The sequence below is a fragment of the Haemorhous mexicanus genome, chromosome 3 (genome assembly GCF_027477595.1).
Source record: "Haemorhous mexicanus isolate bHaeMex1 chromosome 3, bHaeMex1.pri, whole genome shotgun sequence".
Classification (NCBI taxonomy): domain Eukaryota; kingdom Metazoa; phylum Chordata; class Aves; order Passeriformes; family Fringillidae; genus Haemorhous; species Haemorhous mexicanus.
This window is the reverse complement of record NC_082343.1, coordinates 9,731,052-9,753,433: the sequence shown is the minus strand read 5'-3', so window position 1 is coordinate 9,753,433 and position 22,382 is coordinate 9,731,052. Positions and strand designations below refer to the sequence as shown.

Genomic DNA, 22,382 nt, shown 5'->3' with positions numbered 1-22,382 from the left:
ACTAGTTCTGCAAACCACAAAGACCTGTCAGCCACCAGGCAGGCCATATTAGTGTTTCCATAGCACCATAATACCACCCTAATGTTGGACCTGATCAGCAAGCAGAGGAAGAACAGGAAATTTATCTGTAGTCAGACCCAACATTGATGGCAGAGAAAGCAACAGGATTTGCATCTCATGACCATCTCCAATCTGGGCTCAGCTGTGGCCACAGTCCCTGTCCTGGCTGACACTATGTGTGATGTGGCCACTGTCAAAAAGGAGAAAGCAGCATAAACTGATGGGACAATGCTCTGATGCCATGGGTGTCCTTGCAGGATCATCTGTAGCTGTCAGCCACCTACTCTGACACAGAGCCAGCACTGACCACCATGGACCAGTTCTCCCTGAAATCTTGGGGGATTTTTCCCATTTGGGTCTGGCCTTTTAGCTCCCTTCTCTCCTCACCTTTCCCTTCCGTGGTCTTGCCTTTTCCACTAACATCCATCTCCAAACCCGTGCTTCTGCCAGGCAGAAGTGTCTGGGTTTGAATCTGGGATGGCTCTCGCAGTTGGCAGCGACGGGAGCTCGGTACCCAGCCTTAGAACAAGGCCGGGTGACTCCAATCGCCAGCGCTCGGCACAGAGAGGCAGAGCCAGACGCGTCTGCTGCCACTGGGGCCGTGTCAAGCACAACCTTCAGCAGCCCAGCCTGGGGCTGCCCCTTTGTGACACGCTCCCCATGGATCTCTCGTTTCCATGGCTGAAAAACCCCACCCCAACTCCATCCCCTTCCATGCCCTTCCCAAGGGCAGCCAGCCCCTAAGCCCCGCCTGGCCAGGCCTGAGGGTTTCACACTAAGATGTAGACTCTCTCCAAAGCTGCTTTTTGAGGCCTTTAATCCTGAAATTTCCACTCATTTCTGGATTGCAGCTTGTTGGTGTGAGATTTTGTTTCATTCTCTTCACAATTCATTCTGATCTCAAACTCCTTTGCATTCCTTTGAAAGTTCAGAGAAGTGAGAAAGTTCCAGACCCTTTAGAGAACCAGTATGACACCCAGAATTGAAAACCAGCACATCAAACAAAGTGGGACACTTTGTGGTAGACAAACAATGGCACCAGGCAGTGGAAGTAAAAGCATCTTTGCACTCCCCAGTAGATGACGCCAGAATTCAGTTGGCCGCGAGCTGTAGGGAACAAATTCACCATCCAAACATTCCTCTTTTGCTCTACTTCATTGTTCCAGGGGTTTATTTCCTGCTTTCTTTTTTGCAGAGACTCCCAAACTCAACATAAACATGATCAGTGTTTGGTGGGCCGATATGATCAGTGTATCTGTAGGCCATGCAAAGTTCTCCTTGGTTGTGCAAGGGGTTTATTCCTGCTTTCTTTCCTGCAGACACACCCAAAATCTAAATTACAACACCTTCCTCAGAGCAATTCTCATTTTGACTGTCCCTGAGAATTCAAACCTGTGCTCAGAGCATTTCCCTGTCCCCAGGGACAGGCTCCAAGGCTGGGCTCTCACCTCCATGGAATGAAGAAGAGCTGCTGCACTTGCTGGCAGCTCCAGGGTCTCGCGATCAGTGCTTTGAATGCAGCTTTTGTACACACTGCCCCCTGAGCCTAGCAGCATTCCTGGGCATCAGCTACCAGCACCTCATGCTATGGAAATGGCACCGCTTGGCCTGCCAGTCCGGGAGGGCTGGAGGGCATTGGGTGCTCATTTGCTGTCAAAAATAAATCGTTTTGTTGTTGTCATTGTCATCATTGGAGCGTTTCTTTCATCCTTTCATCCCTGGGCAGCGGCGAGGGGCAGCACAGGGTGCACTTTTCCCGGAGCGGGTGGGCAGGTGAGCGGTGGGGAAGGGAGCCCTGGGGAGAAGGGCAGGCAGAAAGGCCCCAGGTCTCTGCAATGCAGGTGGCCAGTCGCCAATTGCTGGCTCTTGGAGCCACTGAAGGGGCCTGTGAGCTGCCAGAGGTGCTGGGCTTTGGTAGCTTATCCCCTCCAGCCACTTGTACAAATTGACCCAGATGGGAGTGTGACACTCACGCCCCTGTCCCTGTCAGCCCACAGGCTCCCAGAACATCCCCTTTGCTCCTTTCCTGGCCTCTGGGTAATACAATCTAGTGTATTTGTGGGGTGCCCCGACAAAGGAGGGAACAATAAATCTGACTCCGTGTTCTCAGAAGGCTAATTTATTACTTTATGATACTATATTAAAGAACACTATACTATACTAAAGAATACAGAAAGGATACTTACTGAATGCTAAAAAGATAATAATGAAAACTTGTGACTCTTTCCAGAGTCCCGACACAACCTGGCCCCAATTGGCCAAAGAGTCAAAACAACTCACACCAGAATCCAATGGAACAATCACCTGTGGGTAAACAATCTCCAAACACATTCCACATGAGCAAAACACAGGAGAAGCAAATGAGATAAGAATTGTTTTCCTTTTTCTCTGAGGCTTGTCAGCTTCCCAGGAGAAAAATTCTGGGCAAAGGGGTTTTTCAGGAAATGTGAATGCCACAACAATGTACTGAGATTTTTCTGTCTTCCTTGCCTTGGTGCTACAGAAAGGTTCCTGGGTTTCACTGCCAAGAGTGGAACCACAGATTTGATAACTCTAAAAAACCCATTTTTTAGCAAGAGCAGCTCAATAGACAAGGGCTGGGTGGAACAAGGGAGCCCCCCAGCTGCACAGTGCCAAGGAATGTGAAAGGCTGCTTGGCATCTTGTGTAGTAACAAAATGAGTGGGCTTTCCACAGAGAGGGTCTGTCACTGCCATATTTTCTGAAAAATCCCTTCACCAGGATTTCTTCTCTTGGGAAGATGAGAAGCCTCAGAGAAAAAACAATATTATTTCATTTGCTTCTCCCTGTTTTGCTGCTTTGGAATGTGGCTGGAGAATGTTCACCAACAGGTGCATGTTTGATTGGTTTCATGTGAATTATTTTTAATTAATGACCAATCGCGGTCCAGCTGTGTCAGACTCTGAGGAGTCAGTCACTAGTTTTTTCATTATCATTCTTGTTAAGACTTCTGTCTGTATCTTTCTCTATCCTTTAGTATAGTTTTAATACAGCATAATTATAATATAATACAATATATGACATGACATAATATAATACAATATAATAAAATTAAAATATATGATAATATAATATAATATAATATAATATAATATAATATAATATAATATAATATAATATAATATAATATAATATAATATAATATAATATAATATAATATAATATAATATAATATAATAATCAGCCTTCTGAGAACATGGAGTCAGATTCATCTCTTCCCTCATCCTGGGGACCTCACAAACACCACAGGGTCTCTAGCCAGGAAAGGGAGGCATGGCAGGATGGCCTTTTCTCTGTGCTCTGGCTGAGTTCAGGCAGAAGGCCCAGCAGCTGTAAATGAGGTTTGCAGCACTGATCCCTTAGGACATCCACCTTCCTGTACAACCAGCTCGCCCCAGAACCTTGGGACCTCTATTCCATGACCCTGTCTGACTCTGCTGTGAGGCTGTCATTCCTGGGAGTGCAGAAGACCAAGGCAGAGAAAAGTAAAATCACACCCCCAAAATTCAATCAGTATAAAAAGAAATTTGAGTCTTCTGCATGCCAGGTGCAGAATGAACACTAAAAAGCACTGGGTTCTACTCTCCCAGCCCTAACATACCGAAAAGCCAAAGTAAGCTGTCAGCTCAGACACGGGGAGTCAAGGCAGATACACAATAGCTGTAGAGAAACAGAAACGAGAGTAAGAATGATCTGCCACAGCAGATTTCATTGCCACTGTTTGTTGGCTGGTAATTTTTCCACAGCCATGATCATTTCCACTGCAAAAGGTGGTTATGTCCCCAAATCCTTCTGTCCCAGACAAAACAGGGCTGGGGTCACTGCCATGTGAAAAACATGCTTCACCTCTAGAGTCAGCCAGAAGATAATTCCCTGTCCAGAACTGTCTGTTTTCCAGGTGGAAAAGGGTCATCTGTTCCTGAGTAATTTAAAAATAGAAACCTGTTGCTGAAATCAGTTTCTGTGGCTTTAATTGGTCACAGAGGCAGCCCTTAAACATAATTGTGTTAGACCAGAAAACAGTCTCCATTTTTACCAGTAAATTACCAGTAAACAGATCAGAGCAGCTGTAGCACTGAGAGACAAAGTGAGGAGATGGACACCTGCTTTTCTGTCTAGATCTTTCTGTGACTTGCCAGAGGGCTACGAGTGGCACTGGAACCTTTCCAAAAGCAGCTGCTGGAGACAGAAGGCTAATGGTGTTCATCCCCTCATTACACCTATTGTTTTATCCATGGGGTAGGCAGAGGGTGAAACTCAGTCTTTCTCACTTCTTAAGGGACAAGACACCCTGCAGAGGATGTGCTTTGTGTCACTTACAATCCAGAGCACCTGGAAAGAAATTCCTTCTCATTTGCTTGTCTCTGGAACAGCTACACACTTTGTACACAAGGCTGTCTCTCATGTTGCCCACACACACCCTGCTTGCACTCCTTTCCACTTGTGCAAGGTGTGCACAAAGCAAGGAACTGAACTATCCATATCAACTAATGGTACTTAAATATTCCCACTCCTTATTCTCTGCTTGCATCACACAGGAAAAAGTGCAAAGCAGTGAGATCTCAGGATTTATAGGAGATACGCAGCTTATTGACATCCAAACATTCTTCAGCTTTGCTCTTTTTTGCAGTGGCAGTTTTCTGGCATTAACTCATTTTCTCTGAGCTACTGCTTGGAGAAAAGGAGCAAAACAAAACAATTTGGATCACAATTCATTCTGATCTCAAACTCCTTTGCCTTCCTTTGAAATTTCAGAGAACTGAGAAAACTCCCAGACCCTTGAGAGGACAGGTCTGATACCTACAATGGAAAGCCAACCCATCACACCTATTTCCTTTATTGAAAATATGAATACAGAGATCAATGAAGACACTGGTTTTGGTAAAGGAAAAGAAATGTGTTTAAAGCATGATTACAAGTAAACAAAATCCAATGAAAGGCTTAACATTAGACTGTACAAAACATACTTCTAGACAGATGGAGCTTTCCCGTTACAGAATTGGAAAAATCATGGTCTGTGTCTCCACCTGGGGGGAAATGCACCTTGGCAAACTGAGTGGGGAAACAAAAGTACACTGGCCCTTTGAAATAAATGGCAACAGGTAAACTTTGGATCTCTTTTAATGAAGATACAAAGGCAGTCTGACAAACAACCCATACATCACTCATGAACACACAAAGGTTTAGAAAAATTCAACAACTCTGCTTTTCTAAATGAAGCAATTGCCCCCAAGTTTGTACCATGATCCCACTGATATCTGACCACTGATTGGTGAAGATCAGCTTGTCTTAAGAGCCTTGCAGGCCTGGGGTACTTCAGAAACTTCCTCCTTCCTGGCATTTCTGGCACTGAGGAAACCAGCGCCAATTCTGTGGGCTGAATCCCTCCCTGCACATGAAGTAGAAAGCACTGCCACCACACACCAGAGCTGTTGTTGATGAAAATGCAAAGCTCAGCTCGAGCTTGCAGTGAAGAGGCAACTGCTGCAGCTAGCAGACATAGTGGGTAGAAAGAAATGGGGACTTCTCTGGATAGAAACTTTAAACTCTGGAAGGAAAATGTAAAATTTTGATTTCAATTTAAAGCTTTCTAGGAGTAGCCTACTCAGTAAAGCACAGTATCCTTCTTTTCACAAGAAGTGCCCTTTCCAAGCCCTGCCTAGCAGTGTTTTTACCAGACTCAGGGTGCCATTGCACGGGCTGGGCACAGGCTGTCAGCTCCAAGAGCCACTGCTGGGACACTGCAGAAGTGCAGTTTTACCCAGAGACTGAGGCTGCCCAGCACAAGCTGTGTCCACTGCAGGACTCCATGTGGGCAGCACAGCAGCACCACCTGCTCTCTTGGAATACCCCAAGCAGGCTTCTGAGCAGATGGGCATCCCAAGCACCACAGCTCAGCTGTGGAAATGAGGTTTGTATGGAAAGGACCCCAAGGATCATCTAGTTAAACCCCCCTGCCATGGGCAGGGACAAATTCCACTAGACCAGGCTGCTCACAGCCCCATCCAACCTGGCCTTCAACATTTTCAGGGATGGGGCATCCACAACTTTCCATCTGCACCACAGCTGCGCCAGCTGTGAATTCATTGTGTTTCTGCAGCTTCCTGGTTAGCCTGGAGCCTCCCTGGCAGCCATGGTCCCTAAGCCCATGCAAGCTGAGACAAAAGGGATGCAGGTGAGGGAGTGCACCCATCTCTCATTTTCCCTGAGCAGAGGAATTGGATGACAAATGTCCCAGTGCACCAAAGCACATTGCTCCTCACACAGACACTGTTTGTGAGACAGTTCAGATGAATTAAACCTTGGGTCTGTGACCACTGGGACAACAGACAGGGAAATTCCAGGCCAACAAGACAAGGAAATTCTATGTCCATAATATAAGAAACGCTTTCTTGATTAAAGGAGAAGTGTGCAATCTTGTTCAAAAATAATTTCTCTTCCTCCACACTGTTATTTCAGACTGCGTGGAGACAACTTGCTTAAACAAGTGAGTGCACTTTTTCTGTCAAAAACATTAACTCTTGTCTGCTTCCCACTTGAAAATTACTTAAGGAAGCAGGTTGGGTTTTTTTCCATTGCAATGGCAATAAAGCACTGTCTATATCCTAAAATATTAACATCCTGTCAAACCTTCAAACTTTCTGATCCTCAACTTCCCAAGAAGTCCACAGGGTGTCTACTTACCTTACGTAAAATGCATTTCAGTCAGAAGGATGGGGTATTTAACAAAGCATGGTATTCCTTACTGTATTGTTCAGTCCCTAGAGACATTTAAAATAATTTTTTTAAAAAAGAAAATGCAGCTGACATCCTCAGAGGAACTCTGGGATCTAAGACACCACATCTGTCTCTGAGAACATATCATACTTCAAGCAGCCTGCTTCCCATTGTGCTACTGGAATCCCTGCTGGCCAAAAAACTCCCCACACCTTTCCCAGTCCTACAGATCACATGCCCATTTCCCTCCTGCCTTCCCTGCCTCCAGTTAGGTGCACAAATTGTCCTTCTGGTACACAGTCCCCCTGGAAAAAAAGCAGTGTTGCTCCAATTAAATTCAGGAATAAGTAACCCTACTAGAAAATTCTTCTGTACAGCCCAGATGCGAGGAGCACTTCAACTGGAATGTGGTCATGACAAAATGAACCCAAAAATAAAACACTGACTACATTAATTGCAATTTTGAAAGCATAGGAATAGCAAAGGCTGCTCTTCCCTGCTATTCTGAGGTTGCTGGTCTGGAATGCTGTTTCACTTTCCAAAAGGCAAGAGGCACTTTTCTTAGAGGACTGTGCAGTTTGTGGGTACCCACAGGGCACTTAACTCTTTGGTAAATCAGCATGGCAGCAGTGCACTGAGGGTATGGAGGAAGTCCAGTCACTGGGGGGCTTTGTGGCTCCTTTCTGCAGCTGCAAGTGCTGGTGCTGGGCTACCTAGGTGGGACATGAAGGGTCACAGGCTCACCATCTCTGGGAAGTCTCAGGACAGGTCCCAGTGGTGGCAGGAACAAATCCATACGAGGAAAGCCAAAGGAGATATTAGAATAATGGGTAAAGTCAAGGAAGAATTATCCTTGTGGAGAGTGGCCATGTCCTTCTCATGTCCCTATTAAATAATGCATATGAAACACCTACTTGAATACCCAGAACTGCTGAAAAGGCACCACAGCTGCAGTGAAATCCAGCTGCTTAGACTCAGATTTCCAATCTGAAGGAAAACATTGAAGAACTGTTTTCCAGGGCTTCTTTTGAAACAGCATGAAGTATTGTGTAAAAAAAACATTTCCCTGTGCAGTAACATTAAAAAGAGGAACATTAAAAAGAGCATCTGGATCTTGCTTTAGCTCATGTTAAATTTCAGCATAGCTCATGGAAACCACCAGCAGCTGCTCTGCAGCAGCCCTGAGCACAAGGAAAAGGAGTCCAGTGACGGTGGAAAACAGCAGACTGCTCCTAGCCCTGTGCCACCTCAAAAAAATGTTGTGGAGTGGAAAATCTTATTCCCCTAGAAGGAAACAGGTTTTTTGAAAGAACACCAAGAGAGGACTATGCTGTTTGCCTGGTTGAGACCTTCCACATTTCCAAAGGAGAGAAATTCCAGAGCTGCCTGTTACGAGGAATTCTTCTCCTTGTATTTCTGGTAAGCATCCAGTATCTCCTTGACAACACTTGGATCATCAAGTGTGGTGACATCTCCCATGTTGCTTGATTGCTCAGTAACTACTTTCCTCAGCAGCCTTCTCATGATCTTCCCAGATCGGGTTTTAGGGAGGCGCTTCACCACCTGCAAAGGAGGGAAGGGTGAACCTTTAATGGAACTTGGGTCCTGCTGGAAACCACAAGGAAATCTGGCTGGACTGTCCTAAGCCTGGCACACTATTTCATGGCCACAGCTCCTTTGAGGCTCCTGGGAAATAGATCATGGAGCACACAACATTACATCCAAGGAAAGGAGTGTCATTAGCCATACATTTTATTCTTATTTTAGGTGGGTTTTGTTCCCCATTTCCAGGTCCAGGCTGAGTGCTGCAGGACTCACAGGTCCTTTAGGAATCAGGTCCTGAATATGCTGTTAACTATTAAAATCTAATTCCACATGAAAACTTAGGCAAAAATGGTGACACAAATCTCAACACGTTACCAGAACAGACAGAAATATACATATATACATACATACATACATATATATATATATATATATATATATATATATATATATACATATATACACACACCCACACACCCACACACCCACACACACACATATATATATATATATTCTACTTTACAGACCAGGAATATAAAGCAACACAATTCTGCACATCAGCTGCAGGGTCTCCTACTCAAGGGATATCTCCTGTCTGCTGATGTTTCCCTCTGCCTGGTATCTGTCTGCCTACACACCTTCCTTCATAACCAGAACAATCTTAAATGCTGTAGCTATGCCTCCTGGGAAGGACTCAGCAGCAAATCCAAAGGCTTTGGCATAAATGTGAGCCTGAGGAAGAGTTCTCAGACACTGAGCAGGGACACCAACAGGTCTCACATTTTGCTGCAAAATCAGGTCAGCAGGCTACAAAGTTCTGAAGCATTAACTGATGGGCAAGGAAAGAGTTAGAGGACTTCTCTGCAGGACTACCCCAAAACACAGGGAAATGGAGGCATTCCCTTGCACACCTGCCAGTTCTGGAAGCTTCTCCAGCACACTGAGGATATCCTGGGCTGTTCCAAGTTGAAGGAGCCACTGTTGCCTGTGCCTTGGTGTCCACCTTACATGCAAGTGGCTGAAGCAGAGCCCCTCAAAGAAGAATCTGGTCACTGCCTCCAAGAAGAGAGAAACGGATGCAGGCAGACCTTGGGGGACTGCTAAGGGGCAGCTTTGTGAACTCTTCCCCTAACAAATAAAGGGAGCTGCTGAAAGGTGAGAAGGCTTGAGACAGAGCTTGGGGCTCATCAGTGCTTCCAGGGCCAGGCCTGCTGTGCAACAGACACAGCCAGTGCTTTGAGGTCTGATGAGGATGCTAATCATCACTGCAAGCTAGCTGGGCAGTGCCACTGCCTCTCAGTGCCTCAGTGCCTCACATGCAGACAGACCACTGCACCTGCCCTCCCCCTCCCGGGATCCCTCCTGCCAGTTCTGTTTTCCTGCCTCTTTACCCTGCCAGAGCAGCACAGCAGCAGCACTGCAGGCAGGACAGTGAGGCTTGCTTGATGTGACCATTTCCTGCTGCTGGTACCAGTCTCAGTCTCCCACTTACCAGGATATGGTCAGGAACAGCATACTTTGCTATCCTGGAAGCCACTATGGTTTTGAGCTCTTCTTTGATGTGGTCTACACGAGCTGTCTGCTCCTTTAGCACTATGAAAGCAAAGGCACCTGGAAGACACGTGGGCAGAAGCCACAAACATCACATTAGATACGGTCTGGAAAGACCAAGGATGCTCCTTTGAATGCCAAGGAAGGTTTCACATCATTCCTATGCACAGTCTAGGGGCTGACAAGAAAACCATTGATCTTTTTTACAAAAGCAAGTCAGACTGCAGCCCTCCAATGATGGCCCAGCCTTTTCTTGGCATCTGTGACTGATGTCAGTGACAATGACAAGCCAACATAAATGACCAAAGTGTTATTGGGATCAAAGGCTGGCCAGTGTGAATCAGCCACTCCCATCCTGTTGAAAGGACATTTCTAAGCACAAACCTATTAAAGGGAGCTCTACCATACACATGAACACTATGTATGAAAACAGTTTAGGGAGTAACAGCCAGGTTAGGAACATGCAGCTATTTTCCTGGCTATCTTTGTCTCTTGGGGCTGCAGTGCCAGTCAGCCTTCCATTCCTTCAGCAGCTCCTAACATGCAGGGTTAGAATTTTAGGGAAGTATATGCAGATATCATGTCAGGACATTGCTTTTCACATACCTTCTCCTTTGATCTTATGTGGATACCCAACCACAGCTGTCTCAGGAACCTCAGGGTGATCAGCCTTCACAAAAAGTCAAGCAAAAATACACAAATCAGAACTGCTTCAAGCCCTACAGGAAAGCTGGATGCAAACCTCCTCTTGTGGGGTCAGCTGGTGGCCATGGCCACAGCCACATCTCAGGGAGTAACTCTGTACTGGCCCTGCTTTTATAAACAAAAAATAACTACCCACTGCTAAGCTCACTGCACACCAAGCTGAATTTGCAGCAGCTGGAAATCCTCTTTCTCTTTCTTTGTGCATGACTGTGGTCCCAGGGGGCAACTGGCCACTGCCAAATCACAAGCAGAACCAGTCTTGCAGTGCTCAGTGCTACTGAAAACTGTGGCCAGCAGAGGTAAAAAGTGAAGTAGCCAACATCACAGCCCACACTGGACTTGTGTTTATAAGTGCCCAAAGCACACCAAAAGGCAGAAAGAATCAGATTTCTTCATTCCCTAACCCAAATGCATTTCTGTTACTACGCCACATCAGTGATCACTTCAGTTGCACTGCAGAGTTTAATTTAAAATTCTTCTGCAATAAGATGTGCACAGACCAGAATAAACCATGCATCTGCATCCCACACCCAAGAATGGATTATGTTATCCTAAATTAGCTTAAAATATGAAAGTAAACATCATTGAGCAATCTAGGCACATAAATATATCTTCTTTTACATATGCACACACACACAAATTGTGAGAGGAACTGGAGTCTATAGCTATGATCAGAAACTTGCACAGACAAAAGAATTACTCACAGAGGATAAAGTAGGATCCTGTGCTCCATGCAAACACAGCTCAGGTTCATCAGATGTTACATTTAAGTGCCATTTGCAAGGCAAGGCACACAATGCAGAAATAAATATACTGGTCAAGCTTTAAATATAAACCTTCTGAGAACATTTTGTTTTCAATGCCCAGAGATAATATTATTTTCTCTCAAAATGACAGGCTAGTTTTGCAGCTGACATAAACCAATGTTGCTTTATGTTTAACATTGCTGAATTCTCAGGCATACTCAGCTAGTTCAGGGAAGCAGGAACCACAGGTTTAGGAAGGAGAAGTCAGGTATTGTCACAGACATGTTTTATGAAAAATCCTTTCGTTAGGTTTTTTTCTCCTGAGAAGCTGAGAGGCCTCAGATACGAAATGTAAACAATAATTATCTGCTGCTGTGGAATGCAACAGGTGCATCTTTGATTGGTCTCATGGGGTTGTTTCTAATTAATGGTCAGTCACAGTCCAGCTGTCTCAGGCTCTCTGGTCAGTCACAAGATTTTATCATCATTCCTTCCTTCCCTTTGCTAGCCTTCTGATGAAATCCCTTCTTCTATTCTTTTAGTATATTTTTAGCAAATCATTTTCTTTTAATATAATATAGATCATAAAATAACAAATCAAGCCTTCTGAAACATGGAGTCAAGATTCTCATCTCTTCCCTCATCCTGGGATCCCTGCAAACCACAAGGTATTAGCAGAGGGGAAGGAAGAAATAGGAGAGACACTTATGGAGTGTCCAGCAGCATCCAAAATAAAACTGCATCACTGAAACACAGCTCTGACAGCTCAGTTGCAGGCACTGCCCACAGTGTGGCTCCCCTCACTTGCTCATTTGTGGTCTCCTCAATAAGGGAGCTGTTTCCTCTTGCACCTTTCCCATTCATTGTGCATCAGGCTGTGTCTGTGCAAGGACAGGGGTTTGAAGGCAGGAGACAAAGCTGCTTTGAAAGGGTCACCCTACCCCACAGACTTGCCCTGTCAAGGGACCCCCACCTGCTTGGAACTTACCATTGCATCTTCAATTTCTGCTGTCCCCAGCCTGTGTCCACTGATGTTAATGACATCATCCATGCGCCCTGTGATCTGGTAGTAGCCTTTGTGGCACCTGTAAGCACCATCCCCTGTGAAGAAGTAACCTGCAGAAAGACACAAGGCACATCAGCAAGTGTGCCAGTGTGTCAGAACCCAGGAAATTTCTCTGGCTGCCCAGGACGGCTCGAGCCCCTGCCAGGGGGCTCAGAGACCTTGGCACAGAGCCCAAGACCCCTGTGCCTTTGATCTTGACCCATGGAAAAAATTACCAACCTTATATGAGGAATTACAAGCCACGAAAGTTAAAGTAGAATGATAGTTAGTTTTTCAGAGAGTGAAAAGTACTATTTTGGGGGTTTTAGAATGGGGGCTTGGGGTCCCAGGATGGAGGAATTTGGACGTGCCTTGTCCTTTTTTCTCCTTCTTCCTAGCCTCCATCTTCTGGGTGATGTTGGCACTTTTGGATTGGTTTAGAGTAGGAACACACTGTCTAATATTGGTGATAGGTATTGGAAAGTTATTGTAAATAATGTACACGTGGGTTTTAGTATAAAAGATAACACCACCTCTGAGGTGGCCAGTGTGCCACAGCCTGACCTGCCAGACAGGCCTTGGTGGGTCAGAGAGAGAATGTTATAGGTAACAGCAAATAAACAACCTTGAGAACCTGAACAGAAGAATCCTGACTCCTCCTTCGGCTGCTGGGCTGGGAAAGGAGACTCTCTGACACATCTCGGGGTCAGCCAGGAGCACAGAGCCCCCCAGAGCAGTGCTGGGCTGAGAAAGGAGTCTCTCTGACACATCTCGGGGTCAGCCAGGAGCACAGAGCCCCCCCAGAGCAGTGCTGGGCTGTGCTGCAGGACAGACCCTGCTATAGGATGGCCACAGGGTAGGGTGCTTCAGGCAGCTCCCAGGCCTTCCCAAGCTCACAGCTGTGGGACCTGCCTCCCACCATTTCCCACTCCCCTCTACCATCCCTGCCCTCCCGTGCTCCACCTGGGCTGTGCTGGCTCCTAATGAGCACCTGAACAGCACCAAGTTGGTGAAGCTCAGGTCTCTGCCGAGATGGACAAATCACTGCAACCAGTGGGTGATGTTCCTGCAGTGAAACCAAGCCCAGCCACAAACCCAGCCATGCTCAGCTGGATTTACAGAACCAAGAGGGGCTCTCTGATCTCTCTAGGCTTTGCCTGCCTACATCTGCACAGCAGCTGTGTGCTCACACCTCTTGGTGCACACACAGTACTAAGGCAAAACCACTTCAAATGCCATTTGCCATCATGCCCCAGGCTACTGGTCAAGCTCAGAACTGCTGCTGGCAGCACAGAGTGGAAAACTCCAGGTGTTCAGCTGAGAGGGAGCAGCTCTATTACATTTTGTACATGGGAACACTGCCAGGTTTTTTAATCACTTACACTAGGATGGATGAAAAGCCATTTTCCCTCCCAGCTAACGAAGATCCAGATCCCAGATAACAGTCACCCTCTAGCATGTGAATGTGGGAGAAACACTGCTAATCAGATCAGCTAAAAATTTCAAACCACCCCATGATAAGCATGGAGGGTCTAAAACACTTGATGGAAACTGGAAAAGGTCCAGGGTTTCCTGGAAACTCCAGTGTCACTGAGGAACATCCTGTAACACAGATTGTGTTGGCTCTTCACCAAGTCCATGTTTGGATCTAAATTGTTCCAGTGGCACATCTGAGAAGCAGCAGGCAGCTACTGCTGTGAAATCTGAAGCTGGTTCTTGCCAGGACCCAATATTGCTCTATTCATGGACTTTCAGTCATGTTTTCTGCACTTCCAGATCAATTAAACAACTATCAACTAAATACCAACGAGACATCAGATGCAAATGTAGAGAGTAATAAGAGACTATGGGGTTATTCAATTTCTTGTATCAGTTTCCCATTCTTATTATCCAGCCCATTTTGTACAATTTTCAAGACTGCCTTTGTAATTCTTGCCACCCTGTAGCTTTCAACTCCCTTTCAGTTTCTTCTCCTGAGTGAAGACAGTTTTCTTGTCCAATGTCCTACAAAAAATGTTTCCCTGACACTTTTAGTTACTTACCAGACAACTTGACCATATTTTAAAAAGGAAGGTTGCATCACAGGGTTAAGATTCAGTGATGCATGAGGTATTTCCCATCCAATATGCCTTTTTCCAAGCGAGATGCAAAGCTCCAGAGAAAAGGTACTTGGACTTTAAAGCTTGGGCAATAAAGTTTTCTAGAAAATACATCCCTTTTGACAGCTAGAAAGGTCAACACCACCTAAAGCCATCAGGGCCTGCTTGCAACCTGTGACACACACCCCAAGCCACCATGGTACAGAAACATTCAGTATTCATGCTGAATATTCAATATTCAATAATTTCATGCTGAAAATATTCAGTGTGCTTATAGTGCAGTGAAACTGCCTTCCCTTGGCACTCCCCTTACCTGGGTAGGCTTTGAAATAGGCATCAATGAAGCGCTGGTGATCTCCATGGATTGTTCTGGCCATGCCAGGCCATGGCTGGGCAATGCAGAGTGCACCAGACACATCATTGCCCTCTATAACCTCTCCCTGCAGGTTCAAGCACAGGAAGGATGAACAGGAGAACAAAAGAGGAATGATAAAGAGCCTCTGTGTCACTGATCCAGCAAGAGTCACCCCGTTGCTCACTGCAGACTGCTAGAGGAGGGTCACAAGTGGAGAAAATAAATGCAAACAACTCTTCTAGACACTTGCAATGCCCTGTTGGCAAATCTGTATGGACAACTGAGATATGCTCTCTCTATATATAAATAAATATATAAATTGCTCATCTATTCCACCATTTTTAAGCATCCTTCTGGATCCTGTTCCTTTGCCATCCAAAAGGTGATTAAAGCAGAAACACACACACCAGCTTCTCATCTGGGCACCCAGCACAGCTCCAACTCACATTCTCATCCATGAGCACAGGCACAATCCCAAAGAAAGGTCTCATAGCCATCCCTGGAATGATCTCAGCTTTCTCCTCCGAGGGCCGTGGGGCAATGCAGATGCCACCAGTTTCTGGAAGAAAAAGGAAAAACAAAGTATATGTAGTCCATCCACTGCTGGGTGAAAGCAAATTCCAGATCTTCTTAGGTCAAGAAGAAAACACCCTGCAAGAAAGAGCCACTGGGAATAACTTCTGCAGGACCAAAAAGCAAAGACATCTGAGAGCAGCACAGGCTTGGGCAGCACTCAGCAGCCCCACTTCCTACCCAGAAGTGATTTTACACTTGTAAGCATAAGCATGTCAGGGGATTTATCTCCCTCTAGTGTTTCTACAGCTGTCTAAGGCTAGCAGGAAAACACTTCAGGAGTCTGAATTACTGTTATTACAGAGTATGAGATTAACCCACCCCTTACAGGCAGGTTGAGCTTATCTTCTAGTCAAAATTGAACCTCTTAATCATCCTTTTTCATTCCTGCTGGGATGAACATTAAATCAGACTCCAGCCTTAATGAGGTCTTTTCTATTCTAAATCTAATTCAGAAACACAAGAGAGAAACAAAAAGGAGAGTTAGGCTTTTAAGAATACAGCTCTATAAATAAAGGTATGTTCTGCCACATGGAGAGTGCATTCCTCTACCAGCTTTGCTGAGCTTGTGAAAATTGAAACCAGGGGTTGGAATGGCTGATTTTGACCCTGAATTTGCATCCAGCTCTGAAGAAGGGTCTCTGATGTCCTTAAGCTTTAGATCTGCAGCAAATGTTTTCAGATGTGGCTCACACATAGAAGCATTTCCCATTTCATCAATGGGCGTGCATTCACTTCTTGTTTCTGTAACTTTTGAAAAGAATAGCTTGAATTGTTCCAGGAAGAAGCACCCCAGACACCTGCTGCCCTCTGTTTGCACAGACAAAACCTGCATCAGAACAGGGACCCTGACTGAGCTGAAGGCTGCTCTTGCTAAGCCAGTCCTCATCCTACATGCAGCACTGAGAGCTGTGTGTTTGCCACATCCCCCCCATCCTGCAGCCAGCCACACACCAGGCAGTAAAGTCTCACTCCTGAGGGAGCTGCATGGCAGCAAGGATGCCTTAAAAATTATTTGCAAGGTGAAGACCTATTATAAATTGGTTTAGAAGTACCAGCTTTAGCCACTGACAGATGACACCAAGCAAAACCCTGCCCTTATGAAGCCTTTCTATTCAGAGGCAGAGCTGGCAGAGAAAAGCTGTGTTTCCACATTGCCTGTGCCCACGCTGTCAGCAGGGTACAAACCCACCCAGACTTTGGCAAGGACAGCAGAGTCTGAGCAGGGGATGGGTGCTTTGAACGAGGCTCCCCTCTGCCATGGAGAGATCCTGGCTGGCAGCAGAGTAGGGCTCTCTGCCACCACAGACAGACTGGAGTGACTGCTTCTGGACTGTTCCAGAAGCACCAGCCCAGTCTAAACCAATGTGAGACAATGCCAACAACAAGCTTCCATGGGGTACTCAGAGATGTCTTTCAAAACCAGCTTCTGTCGGGACCCAGGACATTCCTCTGGTTGCCCTGGAGGACTCCAGACCCTGGCAAGGGGCTCAGAGACCTTGGCACGGAGTCAAGGACACCTGTGCCTTCCATTTTAGCCCCTGGAAACAATTACCAACTTTGTGTGAAGATTTACAAGCCACAAGGGTTTGAGAAGAATGATAGCTAATTTGTCACTGGGTGAAAAAGTAGAATTTTGGAGTTCTAGAGTGGGGGTTCAAGAAGCAAGATGGAGGAATCTGGGTGTGTCCTGTCCTTCTTCATCTTCTTGTCCTCCATCTTCTGCTGGGATGGTGACACTTCTGGATTGGTTTAGAGTAGAGACAGACTGTCTAACAAAGGTGATAGGTATTGGAAAATTATTGTAAATAAAGTACACGTAGTTCTTAGTATAAAAAGTTAACACCACCCCAAGGGCAGGCACTGTGCCCAACCTGACCTGCTGGACAGACCTCAGTGGGTCAAAGAAAGAATGTGTTAGATAAGAAAAATAAACAATCTTGAAAAGCAAAACAAATTTTGACTTCTTCTTCAGTCACGGGGCTGGGAAAGAAAAGACTTTCCAATACCTCAGGGGTCACCTCAACCACAGAAACCCAAGACTCTTCATGGCTGCTCTTTTTTTGTGAAATCAGTGACAAAAGTGAGAATACCTAGTGTCTCTTCTGCATCACGAAGAACTACACCTAAAACTCAAACACAGCTTTGATTCTACTCCTGTCAATCACAACCTGGTATCTTAACAGCAAGATCCATAGGAATTTTTCATCTGCACTCACCACTCTATTAAAATTGCTTCTCATAATTGCTCTCTCACTCATTTGCCTCATCCAAAGACTTTAAAGTGGATTCTTAAATCACCATTTGCTGATGCCTGCCAGGCTTTATTAGCTGGCACCAGGTTGCTGCTTTGGAGAGCAGTGTCCCGTGGAGGACACTGCACACAGCAGCACCATTAACCAGCTCTTCTGAAGCTGTATAGGAAAGGTGACACTGCAGGACCACAGCCAGCATCCATCACATTGCTCCTGTGATCACTTCCCACGCTCCTCTTATGTTTAAATGGCAGATATAATCTTTCCAAGATTAAACTGGCTTCCTCTTCATTAAAGCATCAACTGTAGAAAAAGATTGATTCCACTTTCTAATAAAATCAATGTCATGAATATTAATCATTAATTATGCTTCCAGGAGGTGGTAACTGTTTACCTACAAAACTGTGCCTGGTTCAAGGCAAGACCAAGTACTCAGCACAAACAGACTGTCCAGTGAGTGCTTTTTAACCCCTCACCAGCCAAAATTCCAGAAGAGATACAGTTTAATACAAGATATAATACTGTACTTTGGAGGAAATAGATAACACAGTATTAACACTGCATGCACCAGTTAAACAAACCAAAAAGTGTTTGGGCAAAACTGGATTCTTCTCAATGATGTGCAGTAATCAACTGCTTCTCCATGGTGTTTTCTTTCAGAGCAGTGAGGAAGAAAGCATATGATGAGCAAAGACCTAGCCAGTCATCTTCCCTTCTGCTCAGCATATAGGAACCCAAAGGATTTAAGAAATCAGTAGGTGAAGTAGATAGCAGTTAACATTGCTGCTCTGAATTCTGAGGTGGTTTTATTTCAAATCTGAAAATTAAAAAAAAAAAAAAAAGAGCCTGCAAGTCTGGTCTGGATTAAATGGAACTTGGTTGTGTGCCAGAAGAAAATTTATCACACTGAGATAGAGAGCCTGCTAGCAGGAATAAGGACAAAATCAGGAGCAGCTTGACTGGAAAGGGAATGAATATGCTGCTCAATGGTAGTTTAAGACTGTTTAAGACTATTTTTCAGCAGAGGCAGAATGCCAGCAGCTGTGCTCCTGTCTCCATGGCAAACTGGATCTCATGATTTGAGAAGGACATATTGCAAGACACCTCTAGCAACTCCTGAGTGCCCAGAGAAGAGAGAACTGGCTGCTGAGGAAGGAGCCAGGAAGGAGCTGCAGGGCTCCTAGAGCAGAGGGCCCCACCAGGCAGTATAGCCCCACTTTGCTTACAGCACGTGGCCTCTCCCTGCAGCTGGCCAGGCCAAAAAACCTCAACTGCTGCACACAGCTGGGCCAAGCATGCTGCCAATACACAAGTGCATCCTTTCTGAGGCATCAGAGCTCCAGGGCCAATGAAACCACAGAACATCCATTCAATCAAGGGAGAAGGTGCTCTTCAGCAGCCCTGCTGGGTGATGGCCACTGTCCTCCAGCCACCTGGTGGGCAGCAAGCAAGTCTCCCCTCACTCCTTTGCAATCTGCCAGAGCAGTTGCACCAGGTCCCTTTGACTACACAGCTGAGTTTTCCATCCTGCCCTGATCATTCCCAGAAAGGAGAACAAAGCACACCTAAGTACAGATTGTGGCTCTGTTGTGCTTTCAGAGCTTTTGCATGATAACACCATAACAAGGTTAGTACAGCTAATAAACTGAAAATTAGTTTTGCAATTCAAGCTGACTATTGCCAGCTTTGCCCAGAAATTCAATCTCTGCCTCATATTTCTAGCAGCAATTGGCATTTCCCAGCACTCAAAATATCAAACAACATTTAGAGGAAAACAAAAAACCCAACACTGCTATTGCTTTTACATGCTGTAAAAGACATTCTGCACATGACATTGCTGTTTTGTGCAGAAACTCCCCAGTGACTTTCAAAAGCTTATCCGAGTGCCAGGAGGGTTTTTTTGACAGACTTGTTGGATCAAACTGAAATGTGTTAATCCCTCTCTCCCCACCAGCAGCCTGTCACTGGTCAGGGTCCCCTGTGCCCCCCAAGGCTGCCTCTTACCTGTCTGCCACCACGTGTCCACGAGGGCACAGCGCCCTTCTCCCACCACCTGGTAGAACCACTGCCAGGCTTCCTTGTTGATGGGCTCTCCCACTAGACCAAAACAAGAAAGAAAGCAACCTGAGACCCAGGAGACTGCAGGCAGTTCATTCTCCCTCTTGGTGCACAACAAGCTGAACACATGATGTCCAAGCAGAACACTCACCACACTTTTCCTGGGATGCACAAAGGACTGCAATGCACTCATGTAACTGAGGACTGACTTTTTCCAGAAGGGCCAAAAGGCAAGAAATGAACACCACTGAAAGTAACTAATCAATGCAGGTCATGTAATAAGAACCTCCAGAATAGGAAATAATGCAGGAAAACGCTGCTTGGGTCACCCATGCCAGTAAAATTCAAAGTGATGCCCTTTAATATTTGATAAATCTTTTTAGTCAAGAATGTGATCCTGCAAAATAATCTAGAAAAACAGGCAATCATACAAAAGTTCAATGGATCCAAAATGTGACTTTGTTGCTTCTTCTGCTGAGAAAATATTTGAAAAGCCAGACACAGAGCCTGCTTTATCATCTTTTTTCTAACCATATTCCACGTGATCAGCTGAGCTCCTCTGGCATCTTCATTTCACCAGCTAGAACCCTCTGTCTTTTTCAGATGAAGATTTCATGTCCCTTACCTGAACCCAAAACCCTCAAGGAAGATCTGTCATATTTCTTCACCCACTCCTCTCCATAATTCAGCAGCAGGCGTATCGCCGTAGGTGCGCCGTAGAACTGATTAATCTTCAACCTTTGCACCACTTCCCAGTAACGACCTGCAAATCACAAACTGGCTTTTTACCCTTCCTTCCAGCACTGGCATGCTGCTGCAAACGCTCGGCTGAAAGGTTAACAGCCTAAGCTGGAGCTGTTACTACTGTGAGTACACAGCAAAAGCCGTGACAGCTTCTTTTTCCTACCCTGGATTCACAGATGTTCCTGGGTGTTGTACTCACAGAATCCAGAGCAATGGAGCTTACCTCTCCTGAGCAGGCAGGTTGCACTGGACAGGTCTCTAAACCTCTTTTGCCACATCTAGCAAAACCTTTTCCCACCACTTCCTCACCTGGGTCAGGGTACACTGGAGTGCTTTCAAACAGGACAGAGGTGGCTCCATTGCAGAGTGGTCCATACACAACATAGCTGTGTCCTGTGATCCAGCCAATGTCGGCCACACAGCCAAAAACATCGCCTTGCTGGTAGTCAAACACATACTGCAAAGATAAACATAAGGCCAGCTGATTTCCTGTTGGAGGTGCTCACAGGAAAGGCGCTGGACTGGGCATCCAGCTGGGAGCAGGAGAGGGCAGGGGGCAAGCAGAGCCAGGCGTGGGGGCCACGGCCACAAGAAGACCAGCCCGAGGTGAGGAAGCCAGTCAGAGGGACCAGCAGCAGGGCTCCCAGGCTCCTGGCACGTTTGCAAACACACAGGAAGCACAGCTGTACCAGCAGCTGCTCAGCTGGAGCAACAAAGCTCCAACCAAAGCTCAGAGCCTTGGATACACAAGGCTGCCTGCTCCAGGTGGTCCACAAGGCAAAGCTGGTTCTGAGTCGCAGGGAAACTGCAGACCACAGGGTCTCAGACCCTTCACCAATATCAACAGATTTCCAGGAGAGATATGGAGGAACTCATAGGTGCCCATAAGACAGTTACTGAGAAGTATTCTTAGCGGCTCAGCTTCTCTATATGAGTGCATCACTTTCCAGATGCTACCCTCTCCTTGCTCATCAAATTCAAGGCAAAGATCTTGGAGAACTCATTATCTTCTCTTGGATATGGCAAATGCTTCCCACTGTAAATCTAACTCCTCTACCATATGGTGAAGAGGTCCTGACTCATAAGGAGTCAGGTTGATGGATCAGAACTAAAAAAAACACCATGAGTGTGTGACAAGAGTGTCACATGTGAGTGCAAAGACCACAGAGATCACACAGGTCAGCTGATCCCTTTGTCTAGAAAAGACAATTCTCACCTTACTTTTCCAAGTGCCTTTCCCTCTCATGCACTCTGCAGGTGGAGAAAATGCACCAAGGTGCAGATCTACCTTCTGGACTAAGAAAGAGATGCCTTGGTGTTCACGCTGTCACTTAGAAAAGCTGACATTAAAAAAATGCTCTTCATGCAAGTCTGACACTTGAACATTCAAATCTTCTAAAAATTCAACCATGTCAGCCTAAAGAAAGAAAACTTTCACATGAATTGTGTGTGATTACAAACAGGGTGATACCACTAAAACCAGATGGAGATCTCTCACCACAGTCCTCTCCTCATTTCACTGTTACCTTTTAATATGCAGACCTCAGACCAGAAGCTTCAAGAAGCAGTGCCTTGGCTCTTTCCATTTTCATGAGAAAGGAGGTTAAAATATTTTCCCTAGATCACCCAGAAAAGCAGAACAAAAGTGCAACCACAAGAGGAGAAATACAATTTTTGTTCTTCAGACAACAAGTACTATGTGAAGAGGCTGGTTTAAAAGTCCAGATCCTCTCTGAAATAAAAAAGTGCAGCATCCCAATGCAAAATACTACAATAATATCCACATTATCACTGCCAGTAAGATACTTTCCAGAACCTCCTCAGCTGCAAATTTTGGGCAGCCAACATTGGCACATTTTAAATGCAAGAGCAGCGCTGCCATTTCCTTGCTTTCATAATTCTATGCTCA

At 45.6% G+C, this 22,382-nt stretch overlaps 1 protein-coding gene across 2 annotated transcripts in view; it reads right to left on the bottom strand.

Moving 5' to 3' along the window:
* Nucleotides 1–4,901: 4,901 nt before the first annotated feature.
* The window catches only part of ACSS1 (acyl-CoA synthetase short chain family member 1), a 31,415-nt gene continuing 13,934 nt past the window's right edge, over nucleotides 4,902–22,382 (bottom strand). The window contains exons 6-14 of one of the 2 annotated variants that reach the window (XM_059840782.1): nucleotides 20,783–20,930; nucleotides 20,355–20,492; nucleotides 19,676–19,768; nucleotides 15,290–15,402; nucleotides 14,802–14,928; nucleotides 12,333–12,460; nucleotides 10,500–10,563; nucleotides 9,835–9,953; nucleotides 4,902–8,360 (exon numbers count right to left, since the gene is read on the bottom strand). In XM_059840782.1, the coding sequence (XP_059696765.1) occupies nucleotides 8,187–8,360; nucleotides 9,835–9,953; nucleotides 10,500–10,563; nucleotides 12,333–12,460; nucleotides 14,802–14,928; nucleotides 15,290–15,402; nucleotides 19,676–19,768; nucleotides 20,355–20,492; nucleotides 20,783–20,930 (1,104 nt within the window). In that variant the 3' untranslated portion in view covers nucleotides 4,902–8,186. The remainder of the gene's footprint in view (nucleotides 8,361–9,834; nucleotides 9,954–10,499; nucleotides 10,564–12,332; nucleotides 12,461–14,801; nucleotides 14,929–15,289; nucleotides 15,403–19,675; nucleotides 19,769–20,354; nucleotides 20,493–20,782; nucleotides 20,931–22,382) is intronic. The other variant, XM_059840783.1, reaches the window with a different exon arrangement.